This window comes from Phalacrocorax carbo, chromosome 10 (assembly GCF_963921805.1).
Source record: "Phalacrocorax carbo chromosome 10, bPhaCar2.1, whole genome shotgun sequence".
NCBI classification, from domain to species: Eukaryota; Metazoa; Chordata; class Aves; order Suliformes; family Phalacrocoracidae; genus Phalacrocorax; species Phalacrocorax carbo.
Genome location: NC_087522.1, coordinates 21,712,862 through 21,729,728, shown reverse-complemented (window position 1 = coordinate 21,729,728; position 16,867 = coordinate 21,712,862). Strand labels below are relative to the sequence as shown.

General features: G+C 45.7%; 2 protein-coding genes across 4 annotated transcripts in view; one reads left to right on the top strand and one right to left on the bottom strand.

Annotated features, from left to right (window-relative positions):
• RBM25 (RNA binding motif protein 25) overlaps positions 1–7,563 on the bottom strand; it is a 34,451-nt gene extending 26,888 nt beyond the window's left edge. For both annotated transcript variants that reach the window (XM_064462386.1, XM_064462387.1), the window contains exons 1-2: positions 7,380–7,563; positions 171–291 (exon numbers count right to left, since the gene is read on the bottom strand). In XM_064462386.1, coding sequence (XP_064318456.1) covers positions 171–276 — 106 coding nt within the window. In that variant the 5' untranslated portion in view covers positions 277–291; positions 7,380–7,563. The remainder of the gene's footprint in view (positions 1–170; positions 292–7,379) is intronic.
• Positions 7,564–13,245: 5,682 nt separating this feature from the next.
• Positions 13,246–16,867, top strand: part of ZFYVE1 (zinc finger FYVE-type containing 1) — a 28,553-nt gene continuing 24,931 nt past the window's right edge. Inside the window, exons 1-3 of one of the 2 annotated variants that reach the window (XM_064462389.1) lie at positions 13,246–13,351; positions 14,359–14,562; positions 14,699–15,235. In XM_064462389.1, the coding sequence (XP_064318459.1) occupies positions 14,738–15,235 (498 nt within the window). In that variant the 5' untranslated portion in view covers positions 13,246–13,351; positions 14,359–14,562; positions 14,699–14,737. The other variant, XM_064462388.1, reaches the window with a different exon arrangement.

The following is a 16,867-nucleotide window of genomic DNA, read 5'->3' as shown; positions in this document are numbered from 1 at the left end:
AGCTTGCTCACATGACACCATATGTGGGTAAACTAGAAACTCAGCTGCAACATACATGAGTCACAGTTAGTGAAATACATTAAGAGCCATGAACTTCTGTAAATAATACAATTCAGAATAATAAAAGGAAATTTATTTCTGCAACACTTCCATATACTAACATAACTTACCAGGAGGTACAGGTGGAGGAAAGCCAGGAAACTGTGGAGGTGGGATCCCAGGGGGAAGCGTTGGGATTCCCATAGGAGGGCGATTCAAATGAGGTGGAAAAGACATTCTTCCAGTCACAATCTGTCAAAAAGATAGAAAAGGAAACATGTACTAGTCAGTTCCCAAACATGAATTACAAAAGCAGTGCAAGTGATCGGTGTCCATAATGATTTTAAATCTTTATATGGACATTCAACTACAAACTAAAACTATTTTTAATGGTTTTCCCCCTGCTATTCATTAAGTTACAAATGCAGAAGAAGTCTTCTTTCACAATGAGAAACAGCACTTCTAGGGAAGTGTTTCAGAATGAAGTGAAAAACAAAACTATATCTGACTCCACATACCAACGGTTTCAAAGGAATGCGAATTAAACAGCATCTAACAGTTTGTACAGTTCCTTTAAAATAAAGCTGTCTTCTGCAGTATCTGAAAACAGAAGTAATCCTGTAATACATTTTTAATAAGGCAAGTAGTTATCTTGTACAAGAAATGATCACACACAATACAACTGTGGAACGACATGAGAGAAAAAACTGGGACATCCTGATGCTGCTCAGCATTAGTGAGAACTGCATTTAAGACAACAGAGGGGAGATCCCCAATTCCAGCACAGACAGAGCTTGGAAGAGCATTGACTGATCTATTTTTAACTTTCCAGTTCACACATCTTCTAGAGATCAACTTGGAAGATAGCCCACGAGCTGAGAGTCAATATGCTACCATGGAGAATAAAGACTGTTTTAACATCATTTGCTATTCAGGTGGTCATTATTATGTCCATATTACTGACCCTGAAACAGACACCACCCAATAATAATAAACAAGATCACTCTTAACACAACTAACAAGGCAGGTATTCTTGCTTCCAGTATTATCTCAGCATCCTTACATGGTCACATCTTCAATAAAGGGTGGCCCTCAGTTCTAACCAAACGAAAACTGGTCACCAATATTACTGCTGAGCATATACATTCACACTGCTGTGAGGAAGCACTAAAGGACTTCAAACACACTGGACTGTGTGAATATGAATCACAAAGACACCTTATCACAAGTGACAGGAGTCCAGTTAGCTATCTGTGCAAACATCTGCATTTCTCAATGCACTGTACAGACTGCTTAACAACCTGCAGTACAGTATCTTCACTGCAACTGTTTTCCAAACAGGCAGCCACGAGTCAAAACTGAAGCAAGCTGCCTTGAGAAAAAGTGTTCCGATAAGCAAAATTCTGGTACATACAACAGACCTGTAGATCATAAGATCAGCTTCCTGGCTGATCTTATGAGCACAAAAGAAACAGAAAACCAGCTTTGCTGGAGACAGATGTGCCTTCCACACATATACAAGAGCAAGTAGTTAATGATAGTCTTAAATACTACAAGTAAGAGCTAATAGCCATACTCTACCATAACAGTAGATACATTTGAAAGAGCTGAAAAAATGAGAGAATCATGTAGCAAAACTTCATTCTCAGAGTCTGGAAACAGCTACGAGAAACAAATGCATATAGTGGACTGGAGAGGATGAAAGAGAAGCCCAAATATATGTTTGAACATCAGAACTTATTTATTCTTCTATAAGAACACATATATGGCCCTATAGCATAATTCACCCAAAGACACATTTACAACTACATCAATTACAAGAAGATCATGATGATGGCATTCGTTAATTGGTCTCAAAGGGCATTCATCAACATGTCACCAGGATTAAAAATAAACACTCCTGTGACATAAGGCCTAAGATAGCAGAAGAAACAAGACAGCAAATGCAAGCATTCCTTCAACTGTTCAGTAAAGATTATTTTATAAAATATAATAAACATAAAACCTTTTTTTCTCCCCCTTAGAATCCATATGCCTAAGAACACACTTCCTTTCTGTTGTTCTTAAATTTGTAAAACTGAACAGGCAAAGAAAAGTAGCAAAGGTCTATCGCCAAAATATCACGTTGGGAAGAACATTGTTTATTGTCTCTTCAGACTATGTGCACATTCCTCTTGAACCTGAAACTTGGGTGGTATGGAAGGGAACAGAACTCCCTTATCCACCTTGATATCACTATTTGAAACTTTTTCACAAAAAAACCCCAAACAGCCAAGGGCCCCAGGGAAGGCAGAAAATTAAGACCTTTAAGGCCCTTGGTCCTTACCTATATCGCAAGCTGACAGACAACTGGACAAAATTCAAAGCTGTTTTGGGGCAGGATGGTAGAGTAATAAGCTCTTAGGTATGAGATGGTTCTAAACAGGCTGCAATAGCATTACACCACCTGAGGTCCACAAGACATTAAGGAATGGTCTGTTAAACAAAAAAGAACATTTGGGGAAGTAATTTTCCAGGCTGCCTGTAGGTGCAGTCCCTTCTCTCACTCTGATAAGCACTTTATCTGAGACACCATTTTGGAGAAGCTAAAAATAAGCCTAGAGACTAAGAGGTGAAGCAGTTCTTTGAGTTAAAAGATGCTGAAACATATCATAGTCAGTGTATGTCAATGCACACAGGCAAAGCTGTGGGGTTTTTTTAATTTAAATTTAAAAAGCAAAGATTTAGCAGTCAACAAAATAATTGTTACTGCACAGAAGGAACAAGGCAGTTAGAACAGATCAGACCTCATCCTTCAATCTTCTAGTCAGGTAGACGTGAAACACCATTATCTGTAGGGCTTCAACAATCTGTTTTACTTGAAGCACTCTGTTCTTATTTCTTCCATAGATGTACAGTTACTTTCATAGTTGCTAGAAAGCTGCCCTGTTACTGACTTAATTCTTGCGTGGACCAATCCTAGCACCTCTGCTGTCTGTGGCACTGAAGACCAACACTAGCATTAAAGAAAGCCTTGGCCTCTTCCTTGCTACTGTATGTACCAACATGAAGCTGGCAGAACAGTTTAATTCTCTGTTATAAAAACTGTGAGGATGAGCAGACACCAAGACTGAAACTTCTCACTGGAGAAATGAGAGGTCTGGACAAGAGAGGAAGATGCATCCACTTCCCTGCAGCAGCTAAGATGCTACAAGGAAAGGAACCACATAGCATGTTTTTTCTGCCAGCAGCTAGAGAACACACAAGAAACATACTCTTCTAGCAGTCAGAGGAGCCTCTAACATCAAGTTTATAAGCAGCTACAAACCAAGCGGTAGGTATGGAAATTTAAAAGATGCTAAGCTGGGCCTTGGTAGAATACACTTGTAGAAATCACAGGAACACTATCTTGACCTTTTCTGCAGACTGTCCTACTACCCTGCCAGTACAGTTCAGTGACCAGTGTCTGATACATTTACTGTAGTCTCAGTACTATATATGCAAATACATTCAAATGTGTAAGGAACTAAAGAGTCCTGAGGTATTTTTAAAACCTCAGTTGACTTATGAAACTGCCTCAAGTGAAACTGGATGTAAGCAGCATTCCTGACAGCTTCATTTTAACTAGCAGCTCGAAGTGTGAGATTAATTTGTGTGAATGTTTCAGTGGTCCCAAAGACACAGGGATAAGAAAAGCAGTGAACATCTGGCCCAAAACCATTCGAAATAGAGAAATAATGACATCTTCAGCTCCCAAAATGACGGATTTCTGTCAGGTCTCTGACTCGAAGTGTAGCCAATTTAGGCTATGTCCATGCAAGCAAGCAGGGCAGTTCAACAGAAGGGGGTCTGTTAAACAAAATAGATGAAGCTGAGTCCCTAATGTCCACACTACACGTTCTGGGGAGGTCCACCCCACTGGAACAAATGCTGATCTGCAGGAAGGAATGCATTCTTCAGTATATTTTCATTCAAAAGGAATCCAGCTCATCCACTGGAATAGTGCAAACTGATGTGAAAAAAGGTTTCCCAAGTGAGGACTGTGAGACTTCCTTCGAAAGCACACTCCTGAACTGAGTTAACACAGTAATGGAGGTGCACGCTTTATTAGCCTTGGGCAATTTTTGTAAGTTGCAGATTAATGATGTCATGGATAGCAAAATATCTAAGCTTACTCTAAGCAGCCCCAGCTCAAATCCAGCCAGAGCTATTAGCTAAAGTAAGGGCTACACAAACACAGCTATAATATTCCAGGTTCAACTTTGGCCTAGAAGAAGTTCAGTTGCTTTCATACACTGCTCTTCTGAGGTAATAAGCCCTGGTGGAAACAAACACCATCCAGAGCCACCTGCGCCAATCTTCTGACACTTGGAGAGAGTACAGGAATACCCATATGGCTCTAAGGTTTGGTAAAGTCCCCTGAGACTTGTTAATTCTGACTCGGTGCTACCCCTGCTGGGCAGGAGCTCTGTCCCTGAGAAGCATGCTAGCTCTGACACACAACTAAACATGTGCACAGGCTGGCCTGGGGGCATGCTGGACTCAAGTGTCTGAGACCACAGAGAACTCAGAATTACTATGAAACAAAGGCCACTGTCACTTGGACATTGCTGCCCCATGCTTCTTTATTATCTCTGACTCCCAAAAGTCCCAATGAGAAGGGCTGACTGTAAGATTGTACCGGTCTGGCTGCACCGTTGATGTTATTTTTTCTTAAATCATCGTATTCTTTAAACCTTTTTTTTACTTACTCCAGTTTTTTTAATAAAGGGGTGAAGAGGTATGGCACAAAGAGAATATAAGTTTATTGAAAACCACTGGTAACTAATGTATTTTAAACTGACAATGATATCACCTACTCAGGGCAGCATCATAATTCTACCACTGTCGCAGGATTTATCTCCTTAGTATCTCTGTATTTACACATCAGGACTTTTATTTAAAAACTTGCAAAATATTTTAACCATTTTCAAAACAGCTAAGTCCCCCGTGAAACAGATACAATACTTACTGCTGAGCTGCTGTTATACTAAACAAAGTTAAAAATAACTGTAAAAATCCTGAAGTCTTAATACTTAAAAAAACTTAATGCATTTTAAGAATACATACATGTAGTGTCATAACAGCAGTGACAGTATGGCTGATCTAGCTTGATTTCATTTTGTCTCATTCTAACTTCCCTTCAACATTTTGCCAACACAATTCTTCTGCATCATAAAAAAATCTGTACGCTTAGTCTAGAATAAGTTGCACAAAATAGCTGTGCAAGGTAGTCCATCAAATAAGGCAGAATAAGCGCAAAACTTGTTTGGATTATTATTTTTTTAAATCAACTACAGTTCAGATTTGACTATAATCTTAATATTTAGATTACAAGAGCACTGGCCAAAATCCACACCTGTGGTAACTCTGTAACACTATGCTATTTAGTAACACCCTGGTTAAAGGGATGTTATACCAAGACATTTGATTTGTATATCCATGTTGTTACGTTTCACTGAAGTGTCCCTATAAAAAAAGCTTTCACACATGAAAATGTTTCTAATGCTTTTTAAGAATTAGAATCATACCATGTTTTGGTATTTGATTCTAATGTCAATATCTGTGCAGCAACAGAGGGTGAATAATAATTTCCTCTAATTCATGGCAAAGTATTTTATACATTTTGTATCATATGATTGGTGCAGCTGTGCAACGAAAGCATTTTTCAGAAACAGTTGGAAAAAAACATATACGGTAAACCAACCTATTAAAGTCAGTACTATCACCTAGGCTTTTACATCAGTCTCTATATGATGTATAAATTTTTAAGCAGTTTCGTTATAAAAATAACCTCATAGTTTGTCACCCATTAGAGATCTCGCTTATATTACTGCTTCTCACAAAAAACCCCAAAACTCTCTTAATAGAAAAATCTTTTCTTTCAAGCCAACGGATTTTCTCAGTGAAAATGTTCACTTTCTCACAGAGGCCTACAGTTTTCTCCAAAATTGCCTGCAGATAAGCAAGGCATCAACGTCAAACACAACAGGCACAGGGAGAGATAAAACAGATTATAGATTTTTCTAAATATATTTATTTCTGAACACACAAAACTAGTATTTGCTCAAGCCTCATTTTCAGAGGTGATCTAGAAAGTGTTCAGTAACTGCTATGAAACAAGCTGCATCCCAAACCATTATTATGAAGCAACCCAAAAATTAACATGCTTATCCAATCCAAAGTCTCGGTCTGAAAGCCCTTGAACTAGGCCTGCCTTAAGCATGTCACCAGAACTTTAAAATCTTTCACATCGTTCCTAGATCTGTGCCTCCGCACACTTAAAAAGCCCTGGTCCGTCAAATAAGTGGCTTTCCACTATTACTTTGCTATTAACTCTTCCCAAAACAGAAACATGGCTGTGGCATTACATTTATATGAACGGGCACTTGAGAGACAGAAGCAAAGAAACATGAAGCACTATGTACAATGCCACCCCTTTACAGGGGAAGTAAGAAACCCTCTTGTTCTTCCTTCTTTGAGTTTGTCTGCACCATTGTCCATAAATGCTGATGCAATACCTGAGCAATGTTTTCCCGCCCTGCAAAAAAATTACTAAAAATCCGTGTGCATGCATTTTAATCTGAACAGACTGACAACTATACAACTTTAAGATTTCACTTCCTGTAAACCCCTGTAAGAGCTATTACCAAAAAAAAATTAAAAAAAAGTCGTGTCCGGGATGTTTTCTGTATTTAAACAAAACAACCCCTCTTTTCCTTCAGGGGGACAAAGGTCTTTATCTATAATGGAAAATCACCATGAGGAAAACATGCCGATATACACATCACAACTGTTTCTGACACGGATGAATCACTCTGATTCTTTTACGCACAAGCTCCTAACACGTATTTTCAGACGACTGGCCCAGCCCACACCAGGGACATCAGCTTCCCCGCCGCGATACACCGAAGAACGCCTCCTCGCATGACCCGTTTCCCGGACGCCGGGAAGTCAAGCCCCGCCCGCGGCCTGGCCCAGGCGGGCGCCGGGCGCGGCGGCCCCGCGGCGTGAGGAGGCCCTCGCCCGCTTGGCGGGAGCGGACGGAGCCCCGGGCCGAGCGCTCGCCCTGCCCGGCGCCCGCCGCGCCTCCGGGAGGCGGAAGGGACTCCCACGCCTGCTGGGCGGGAGAGCAAGCGAACAGCCCCGCCGCTCTCCCGCGAGCGCCGCCCCGAGGCCACTCTCCCGTCCCGTCCCGCCTCCACGCCGAGGAGCGGCCTCACCCCGGGACCCGGCCCGGGCCGCGCCTCCCCTCAGCGGGCGGCCGAAGCGCCGCCGCCTTCCCGCCCCGCCTCATACCCCCACCGCCCTTCGCCTCTCACCCCTTCGCCGCGGACCAGGAGCCGCGTCCGGAACAGCGCCGCCGCGGCCCCTCCGAGCGGCGCGGGCCGGGGATGGTGTCGGGGGAAGCCACTGGGCCCGGCTGGGAGGCCCCGGGGGTGCCACTAGGCCGCGAACACACCTCGCTGAGCCGCCGCCGCTGCTCTGCGCGGGGTCATGTGATCCACCCCTTCCGGCGACAGCCCGACCTGCACCGCGCCGCGCCACCATAGAGGCAGAGGTGCCAGAGCGCCCCCCCGCTCGGCGCCCGTACAATAACGCGCACAACCATAGAGCGGCGGTGGCTAGAAAGGCAGGAAGGGCGAAAAAAGAAAGGCGTCTGCGCTGCCGCCATTTTTGTTGGGGACTAAGGTGGCGCTGCGCAGCGCGTGGGGCCGGCCCGCGGCTTCGCCATCTTGAGGTGAAACACCATCCGTCGGGGTGATTGGCGGCGGCAGCTCCCGACAGCTTCCCACTGTGGGTGAGCACGGGCTCCTCTCCCCCCTGGTTAGACCGGGGTGACGTTCCCCGCTCCCGCGCTCTTTGGCCAGGCTTAGTCGCGACAGTGGTAGGCGCGGGATGAACCCGACTGCTACTCGTAGCAAGGGGAGATGTGTTGCACTGCGTTTAGCAAATTCTAGGAGCCTAGAAAGCTAAACCAAGTATCAGTCTTACGGTCAGGAGATGCAAAAATATAGACTTATAGAGTGGTTTGGGTTGGAAGGGACCTTTAGAGGTCATCTAGCCCAACCCCCCTGCAGTGAGCGGGGACATCTTCAACTCGATCAGGGTGCTCAGAGCCCTGTCCAACCTGACCTTGAATGTTTCCAGGGATGGGGCATCAACCACCTCTCTGGGCAACCCAGGCCAGCACTTCACCACCCTCACTGTGAAAAATTTTTCCTTTATATCCGGTCTAAGCCTACTCTCTATTAGTTTAAAACCATTACCCCTTGTCCTATCACAACAGGCCTTGCTAAGAAGTTTGTCCCCATCTTTCCTATAGTCCTCTAAGTACTGAAAGGCTGCAAAATCAGGTCTCCCCACAGCCTTCTCCAGGCTGAACACCCCCAAATCTCTCAGCCGGTGCTTGGACAAGAGGTGCTCCATCCCTCGGATCATTTTCGTGGCCTCCTCTGGACCGGCTCCAACAGCTCCATGTCCTTCCTGTGCAGAGGGCTCCAGAGCTGGACGCAGTGCTCCAGGTGGGTCTCACCAGAGCAGAGCAGAGGGGCAGAACCCCCTCCCTCGACCTGCTGGCCACGCTGCTTTTGATGCAGCCCAGCATACGGTTGGCTTTTGTGGAAGGCTGTATCTCTGCTGAAAAAAACCTAAAGATTTACAGCACAAAAAGAGCAAATGCCACTATCTTAGGCTGCCATATGCTCAGCAAAAAAAATACTACTGTACTATAAAGCAGTTAGGCCTAGCCGTGGTCTACAACTGGTATTTTCCCTGACCTACTTAAGCATTCAGACTACATTAAAAGGCAATTTTATACATACAATTGCCCCCAACATGACATACCAGATAGTAATTACTGTAGTTACCACAATGATGGCAAGCAATTGCAAATGAAAAGAGGAAGTGACTGTGAATGGAAATAAGGGAGTCCTACAGATGATAATGAGGTAGACCACAACATAAGCATATGTGTACAAAGCTTGTTTAAAACACTTTGGATCAGCTAGGGGAAAAAAAAGTCTTACTATCTCTATATTATATTTTTCACTGTTTATATACACTGTTTAAGGAAAAGTGCTCAAAAGACCAGAGTCTAATGGCAAACAATCCCCTCCACCTGTAATGGCAAGAAAAACATTCAGAGCAGACACTGGTCACTCCTTCAGTACAAAGCAGATTAAATCTACTTGACTGATGTCATAGGTGCTACTGAACAGTCAACAGCTGAGCTGATAAGGTCCTGCTTATCACTTGCTTTAAAAGATGATGTGCAAAGGTAAATTTTTTAGCAGTAGCAGATTTACAAAATACTTCAAGATTGAATGCAATTCCTTTGCCTTTCAGAAACAGTATTTTTGCTTTCTATTAATTACAACCCATTCCACTCAGCCTGCATATTTCCCTTCAACTAATGTAAATTTAGTAACTGCAATACTGACTACTGTTAATATTTAAAATAATTTATAAACATACCTAGGCAGGTAAAAATGATGCTCATTTTGCAACTTGCAGGAAAACCAAGGAAAAGAAAGGGCATAAAAAGAATCTTCTGAGTTTCCTGTTTCTATGCTGCTGTCTCAGATTGAAACTGTAACCCGCTTTGAAAAAGAAATGTGAAATCCAAACACACTCCTACTGCTGTAACAAGCCTTTCTATTTACAGGAAACATTGCAAAGGCTTTCCTGATTTAGGCATTCATCTATTTTGTTCAGCCAAGGAAATCAACCATTTTGTATTTACTGCCCTTGTACAAATCATGAACTTTAGCCTCCAGTATCCTTCCTAATCAAGGAAGAATAGCATCAGAAGCATCCAGTAAAAATAGCTACTTCCACATCTCTACTCTTTCTGCTATTGAATTTTAGAATTATGTAACCCTAAACCTATGTTACCTTTTTACCCTTCAGTTATGAAACTGAGATCCCACTTTACAGATACTGATCACAGTTCACTTTATTCAGTTCCTCATTGCAGACTCCAGAGTTTCATGCTTAAGCCATCCAAGAAGAGTGCAGTAGATGGCTTTTGAAACTAAGACCAAAATTAAAAGAGGTGTTCTTTATGCCTGCAGATTGTTTTGCATTTCAAGCCTGAGAAGTCACTCCAAACATGTGCTGTGGTTTAGCCCCAGTCAGCAACTAAACAGCATGCAGCTGCTCATTCACTCCCCTGTGGTATAGGGGAGAGAATCAGAAGACCAAAAGCAAGAAAACTTGTGGGTTAAGAACTGTTTAATAATTAAAATGAAATAGTAATTATAATTAGTGTTATGATAATAATAGTAAAAAGGAAAAAACCCACAAGCGATAAAACTGCTCACCACTTGCTGACCGACGCTGCTGGTCCCTGAGCCGTGATCGCTGCTTCCCGCTGCCCCCGGCCAGCTCCTCCCGGTTAATATCCTGGGCATGACATTATATTATATGGAATATCCCTTTGGCCAGTTTGAATCTGCTCTCTTAGGTGTGCCCCCTCCCCTCCCAGCTTCTTCTGGCACAGCATGAGAGGCTGGAAAAGTTCTTGACTAGCACAAGCACTACCCAGCAACAACTAAAACATCAGTGTGTTATCACCATTATTTTCATACTAAGTCCAAAACACAGCACTGTACCAGCTACAGTGAAGAAAATCAACTCTATCCCAACTAAAACCATGACAACATGCTAGGCAGCATCTCAGGGTACAGGGATCAGATGGTTTCTAGACTATGCATCATTTAAAATGTTTTATGGGTGGAACAGAGTTCTAGTCCACAGCTCCAGAATCACTGGGTAAAAAGGATCTACTACAGCGGTGAAGGAGTACAGTCTTTATAAAACTCTGACTAATCACTGGGATCCTGGATCCTTACTGCCCATCTGCTCTATGCAGTGCAGGTTTCTGTCTTGTCAGTATATGCTATGTTACTCCCATGGAAATCAGTAAAACCTGTTTTCAAGGAGCAGATGGAATTGATTTTTTACCTATAAAGAAACCAAATGTACAGTTATAAGCAGGGCATTTAAAAAGAGGAATTAAATCTACACTTCCTATTTCAGGAGGAGCAGTGCCACACTTTTTCTGAGAGAGAGAAGTAGGAAACAATGTTTGTACATTTTGTTATATTTTAAATAAAAGTAGCCTTCAAGTGTACTTTTTTAACACCACAAAATGAATAATTAGATTTTGTCTTATATTCCTCATACCCTTTAATTGCTCCCTCCCATTACCAGTCTGAATACAGCCACTTAGGGGAAAATCCCTTAGATGCCAAACTCTCATTGATTTGATTCCTTGGCTTCCCGTGAATAGTCCTGTGAGATTTAGAAGTTTCTATCCCAAATATATTAAATATATAGGCTGCCCAGGATTTTTTCACTCTCAAGACATTTGGTTCAGCAGAAGTTTATTCCTATAGATGTCAGTCTACTTAGTTAATCTTGATTAAACTTTTCTGCAAAATACTGAGTGAAAATACATTATTGTAATAGTACGAAAGAGAACAGGGAAGACAGTTGCTGTGCCAATCTTCAGTCACTCATCATCACTAAACTGCACAGAAGAGAAATAGATAAACCACGTCTACGCCTAGTCACACAAATATATATAGTAGAATTTAGTATTAGAAAAGTACTTCAGCGATACACTGGAGTTCTGACAGGGCCTCAGTCACTCCAAGTGTTAGGAACCTCACTGATGCCTCATTTTTGTAGTAGTTGGTCCTGCCAGCTCAGTTTTGTGAAATGATGATACTTCACCTTACAGAAGGTAAACTCGCAGTCAGTGGTGTCTATGCGAATACCCAGTTATGTAATTTGGCTCCCTCTCAAAATTATTTGTACACAACCAAACCAGAGGACCAAACAACAGGGTACTTTATAGCTGCCTTCGTGTGGTTATCAACAGGGAAAGTGAAACCATGCATCTCCTTTGTCCAGTGAGGTAACCATTAGCATTTGATCCAAGCGCCCAGCCAAAAACTCTAGCTACTTTAGAAGAAAAATTGCTTGTGCACTGGCTATGCTACAACAAAAATATTTTTGCATGTGATTTAAATAGATTTTCATATACATGTACAGCCAATGAAAGATAACTTCTCCTTTTCTTGTAGCACCCTGCCCTTTCCAGCCAGTACCATGAGCCGAAAGTTCACTGGAGCCATTGCTGGCTGAGCTTGCTCCCTTAACATGGGGCTTCTTTGACCATCCCTACCCGGTTCCGTATCTCCACTTTCTGACCGTGAATCTGCCTTTTTTTTGGCAGTCCTGAGCTTCTATTTCAGATACGTAGTCTCTTTCAGCTAAATAAATGGTGGCAGTTCACCCACAGGCTGTAGCTACCACCACAAAAAAGGACGATGGTGGCTGGTGGCACTCGCGGTCTACAGCTTCCTCACAAGGGGAGGAGGGGCAGGTGCTTGTCTCTTCTCTCCGGTGACCAACAATAGGACCCAAGGGAATGGCAAGAAGATGTGTCACAGGAGGTTTAGGTTCAGTATTAGGAAAAGGTTCTTCCCGCAGAGAGTGGTGGAGCCCTGGAACAGGTTCCTCAGGGAGGGAGTCATGGCACCAAGCCCGACAATGTTCAAGAAGCCCTTGGACAATGACCTCAGAGACATGGTGTGAATTTGGGGTTGTCCTGTGCAGGGTCAGGAGTTGGACCCAACGATCCTTATGGGTCCCTTCCAACTCAGGACATTCTACAATTCACTCCTTGTCGAGACTTTGTTTAAATGCATGCGTGGCAGAAGCAAGCTGGGAGCCTGGCTTACTCTCACGCGAACACTGTGAACTGCTTATTTACCAGACCTGAAGGCCTGGGAGGCTCTCCAGGTGGAAGGAAAGAGCTTTGCTATGAATTTCATCCCTCAAACACCTGCTGGGTGCTACTTCCCCAGCGCAGGGTGGCCCGCCTGCCCGCTTGCCCTCAGGGGAACACGGGACAAAAATAAAGCAAAGGAAGGAAAAAGCCCCGGGGGGGGGTGGGAAAGGGCCAGGAGCACCGTGCCCCCTCGAGGGGGCCGCCGCTCGCCCCCGTAACGCCCCCGGAGGCGCAGCGCCCTCAGCCCCGCCGCGGCCACTCACCGCCCCCCCCCGGCCCCACTAACCACTCTCCCTGCTCCGCTCCGCGAACACCACGTCGGGCCCCGCCGCCCCTTCCCGCCGCCCCGGCGGCACAGGAACTACACCTCCCAGCAGGCGCCGCGGCGGGTCCCGCCACGGCCTGCCGTCCGCCGGCGGCTCGCCGTGAGGAGGCGCCCCGGACTACAGCTCCCGGCGTGCCGGCGCCGCCCCGCCTCCCGCCTTCCCGGTGAGAAAATAACCCTGAAGTTCCCCACCATCAGCTGACAAGGAGGGGAGCGGGTGGAGGGCGGCGGGGGCGCCGGTCCTTGCCCCGCTCGGTCCTCCCGGGGGACTCGCCTTCATGGTTGGGTGGCCGCCCCGGCCCCTGGGGGAGGAGAACCGGGACACCCTCCCCGGGCGCGGAGGGGTCGGGGAGGAGGAAGCCGCGGCCGGGACCCGACCCGACTCCTTAGTCACCGGGTGCCGGCGGGAGGAAGGGGAAGAAAGGCGGCCGCCGACTTGTAAACAATAGCGCGGCGCCCGGTGCCGCGCCGCCTTTGTTCCCGGCCCCACCGCCGCTTGGCGGGCGGGAGGAAGCCGGGGGCTTCCGCCTTCCTCCCCTGGAAGAGGAGGGCGGCGGGCGGGGCGCGGCGCGGCCCCAGGTAGGTGCGGGGAGCGCGAGCGGGGCGCCGGCCGGTGCCGCTGTTATGTAAGGGCGGCCGGTTGGCGGGGGGCCGCCCGCCGCCCCCGCCCGGCCCAGCCGCAAGTCCCGGCCGCCGCGGGGCAGCGGTGCCGGCCGGGTCTGCCCACCCCGCCCCGGGGCGGGGGGGCCAAGGGTCGGCCCGGGGCGGGCTGGGGAGGTAGGGCCGGGGCCCCGCACCGCCGGGAGGCGGCGGCGGCGGGTCCGGACAAAGGCGGCTCGGTGCGCAGCCTGCCCTCGGCGGGCGCCGGGTTTGAGAGCCCGCTTCGGCAACTTGGGTCGGAGAGAGGGAGACAATCCGTTGTCTCGTCAGCCCGGCCGCGGTAGCGATCGTTACCCGGCGTTACAAAGAGAGCGGATTTCTGTTTGTCTGGTGAAGCACATCAGGAAATTCCCAGCAAATAAATACTGTGAACTCTGAAGGAGGAGCTTAGCTGGGGAGCGAAAGCAGAGAATTTTCTAGTATTGACATAATTCTGTGTGTGTACATCTATGTGCGTTTCTAATGCCACTTTTGCCTCTGTGTCACCGTCTCCCTCTGTTCTCTGCTTCAGGGAAATACTTGCCCCATCTGCTGAAGTACACCAGACTGGGGCTTTTTTTATCACATCGCTTAAAATATGTTATACAGCTAAGTGGAGAAAGAATGTGCACCAGCATTTTGGTATAATGATGTGTGATACCAGCCACCTTGTTTAAGTTTATTTTGGAGAAAGAAGCCTTCGTTTGCTCTTAACAAGACTCTTCCTGAGAGGCAGGTCAGTGTATGAATCTTACAGAAACATCTATTAATTATTTAAAATTAAGTGAGGGCGGAATTCCTGTTGTGTTTCTTTCCCCTGAGAAAATACTAAATTTGCAAATGACGCTTAAACATATCATTGTTCAAAACAGAAGCAGGAGGGAAAAACATTGCTTCAAAGAAATTTGAAGATGAGCGCCCACACGCAAACTGCAGAGAAAGGACAGAACACAACGCTCTTGTGCCAGGAAAGCTACGTTTGCAGTGGGACAGATGAAGCAATCTTTGAGTGTGACGAGTGCAGGAGCCTACAGTGCCAGCGTTGTGAAGAAGAGCTGCATCAGCCGGAAAGGTTACGGAACCACGAACGGACCCGTATAAGGCCCGGCCATGTCCCGTACTGTGATTCCTGCAAGGGTGCCAATGGGAACATAATGCATGCCAGTATGACGGGCTCGAGGCAGATAGCAGCAGTGAGGTGCCAGGTGTGCAAAATCAACCTCTGCGTGGAGTGTCAGAAGAGAACACATGCAGGGGGGAACAGAAGGAAACACCCTGTCACTGTGTACCATGCTGGCAAAGCCTTAGAGCAGGAAGAGGAGGAAGGGATGGATGAGGAGACCAAGAGAAGGAAGATGACAGAGAAAGTTGTGAGTTTCCTCTTGGTGGATGAAACTGAGGAGATTCAGGTAAGAACTACTGCAGCTTGTTTGAATGGGTGAGATCCTGTAGTTTCTACCTTAGTCTAACAGGGTGCTGCGATGCATGATTAATCCTTGAAGTGTAACTGGCAACAACAGTAACGAAATGGGGATAGCCAGTTAAGTGGCACTAAGTGAGTGTCTTGGGCCAAAAGGACACAGTGCCTTGGAGCGGCCTTGCTCACGAGTTTCTCAGAAGGTCAAGTTCATTAAAACCTTATGTGTGGCAAGAGCCTCCTGTAAGGCTTGGTAAGTGAAGCTGGTGAAAGAATTTACTCTGTATGGAGACACATACAACCAAGATAAGAGCTCTCTGTGCAGGATGCTGATCATTCCTGAACAAAATTCAACTGAGAGGATTGCAGTAGATATTCTGCAAATGGGAGTGCTGGCAGCCAATCTCCTACCATATGACTAGGAGTAGGCACTGTACCAAGCAGTGCTAATGCAAGGCTACAGGCCCCTGCGACCCTCTAGCATCAGTAAATCCATCTGATTTTTAGGAATAGGATAAAGTAGAAATAAGGGTCCAAAGTGTACCATCCAAGTCCTGCAGACACCAGGGTTAAGGTATATTGCTTGACACAAACATTCCATGTTAGCCTTTTTGCTGAAAGAGGGCAAAATTGGCCCTCAATTTGGAGTAGTCCTGCTGCTAATAATGATAGAAATACAATTGACTGGGAACAGCCTCTTGGGAGGAGTTATTTTAGGGAGTCTAGCATTCAATATATGGAGTTAATTAACTCTTATGTTGGCCCTTACATTTGGTGAGTGTAAGCACTTTACAGTGTAAAAATACAAATGTTAAAACAGCAACATGTTGAAGTCACAGGGCGGGTTAGTTACACAGCTAAAAATTCAGCTTTGTGTTCTGGCTTCCTTTTTGCACCCCTCATGTTAAACCTCAGTCAGGAGATGCTGAAAGAAAATGTGTAGTCACATGGAGACTCAATATCTGGTTGCTGTAATTCATGCTATCAGTGGCAAAAAGAATTGTGATGATATTCTGATTGTTGGTAGATTAGTTACTTGTATCCATTGTAGTAACGGTCAAAGTGTCTGCCATACACTGTGAGGAAATGTGACTTAAGTATCTCATATCTATTCTGTACTATAGAATAGTGTTTTTGTGTTTGTATATATGTAAACTAATTATATTATAGTGTAGAATAGATGCAAGGTGCTTGAGTCACATTTTGGTCAGGTCAGGTGTACTGACTGACAAATTCTTACGGCTTTTGGAGGGGAAAGGGAGGAAAGGATGGCCAACAGTATCCTGGGCTGCATTAAAAGCAGTGTGGCCAGCAGGTTGAGGGAGGTTATCCTCCCCCTCTACTCTGCTCTAGTGAGACCACATTTGGAGTGCTGTGTCCAGTTTTGGGCTCCCCAGTTTAAGATCGATGTGGAACTGCTTGAGCAAGTCTAGCGGAGAGCTACCAAGATGATCGGGGGCTGGAGCATCTCCCTTATGAGGAAAGGCTGAGAGACTTGGGTTTGTTCAGCCTGGAGAAGAGAAGGCTGAGGGGGGATCTCATCAATACCTATAAATATCTAAAGGGTGGGTGTCAGGAGGATGGGACCAGATTCTTTTCAGTGATGTCCAAAGACAGGACAAGG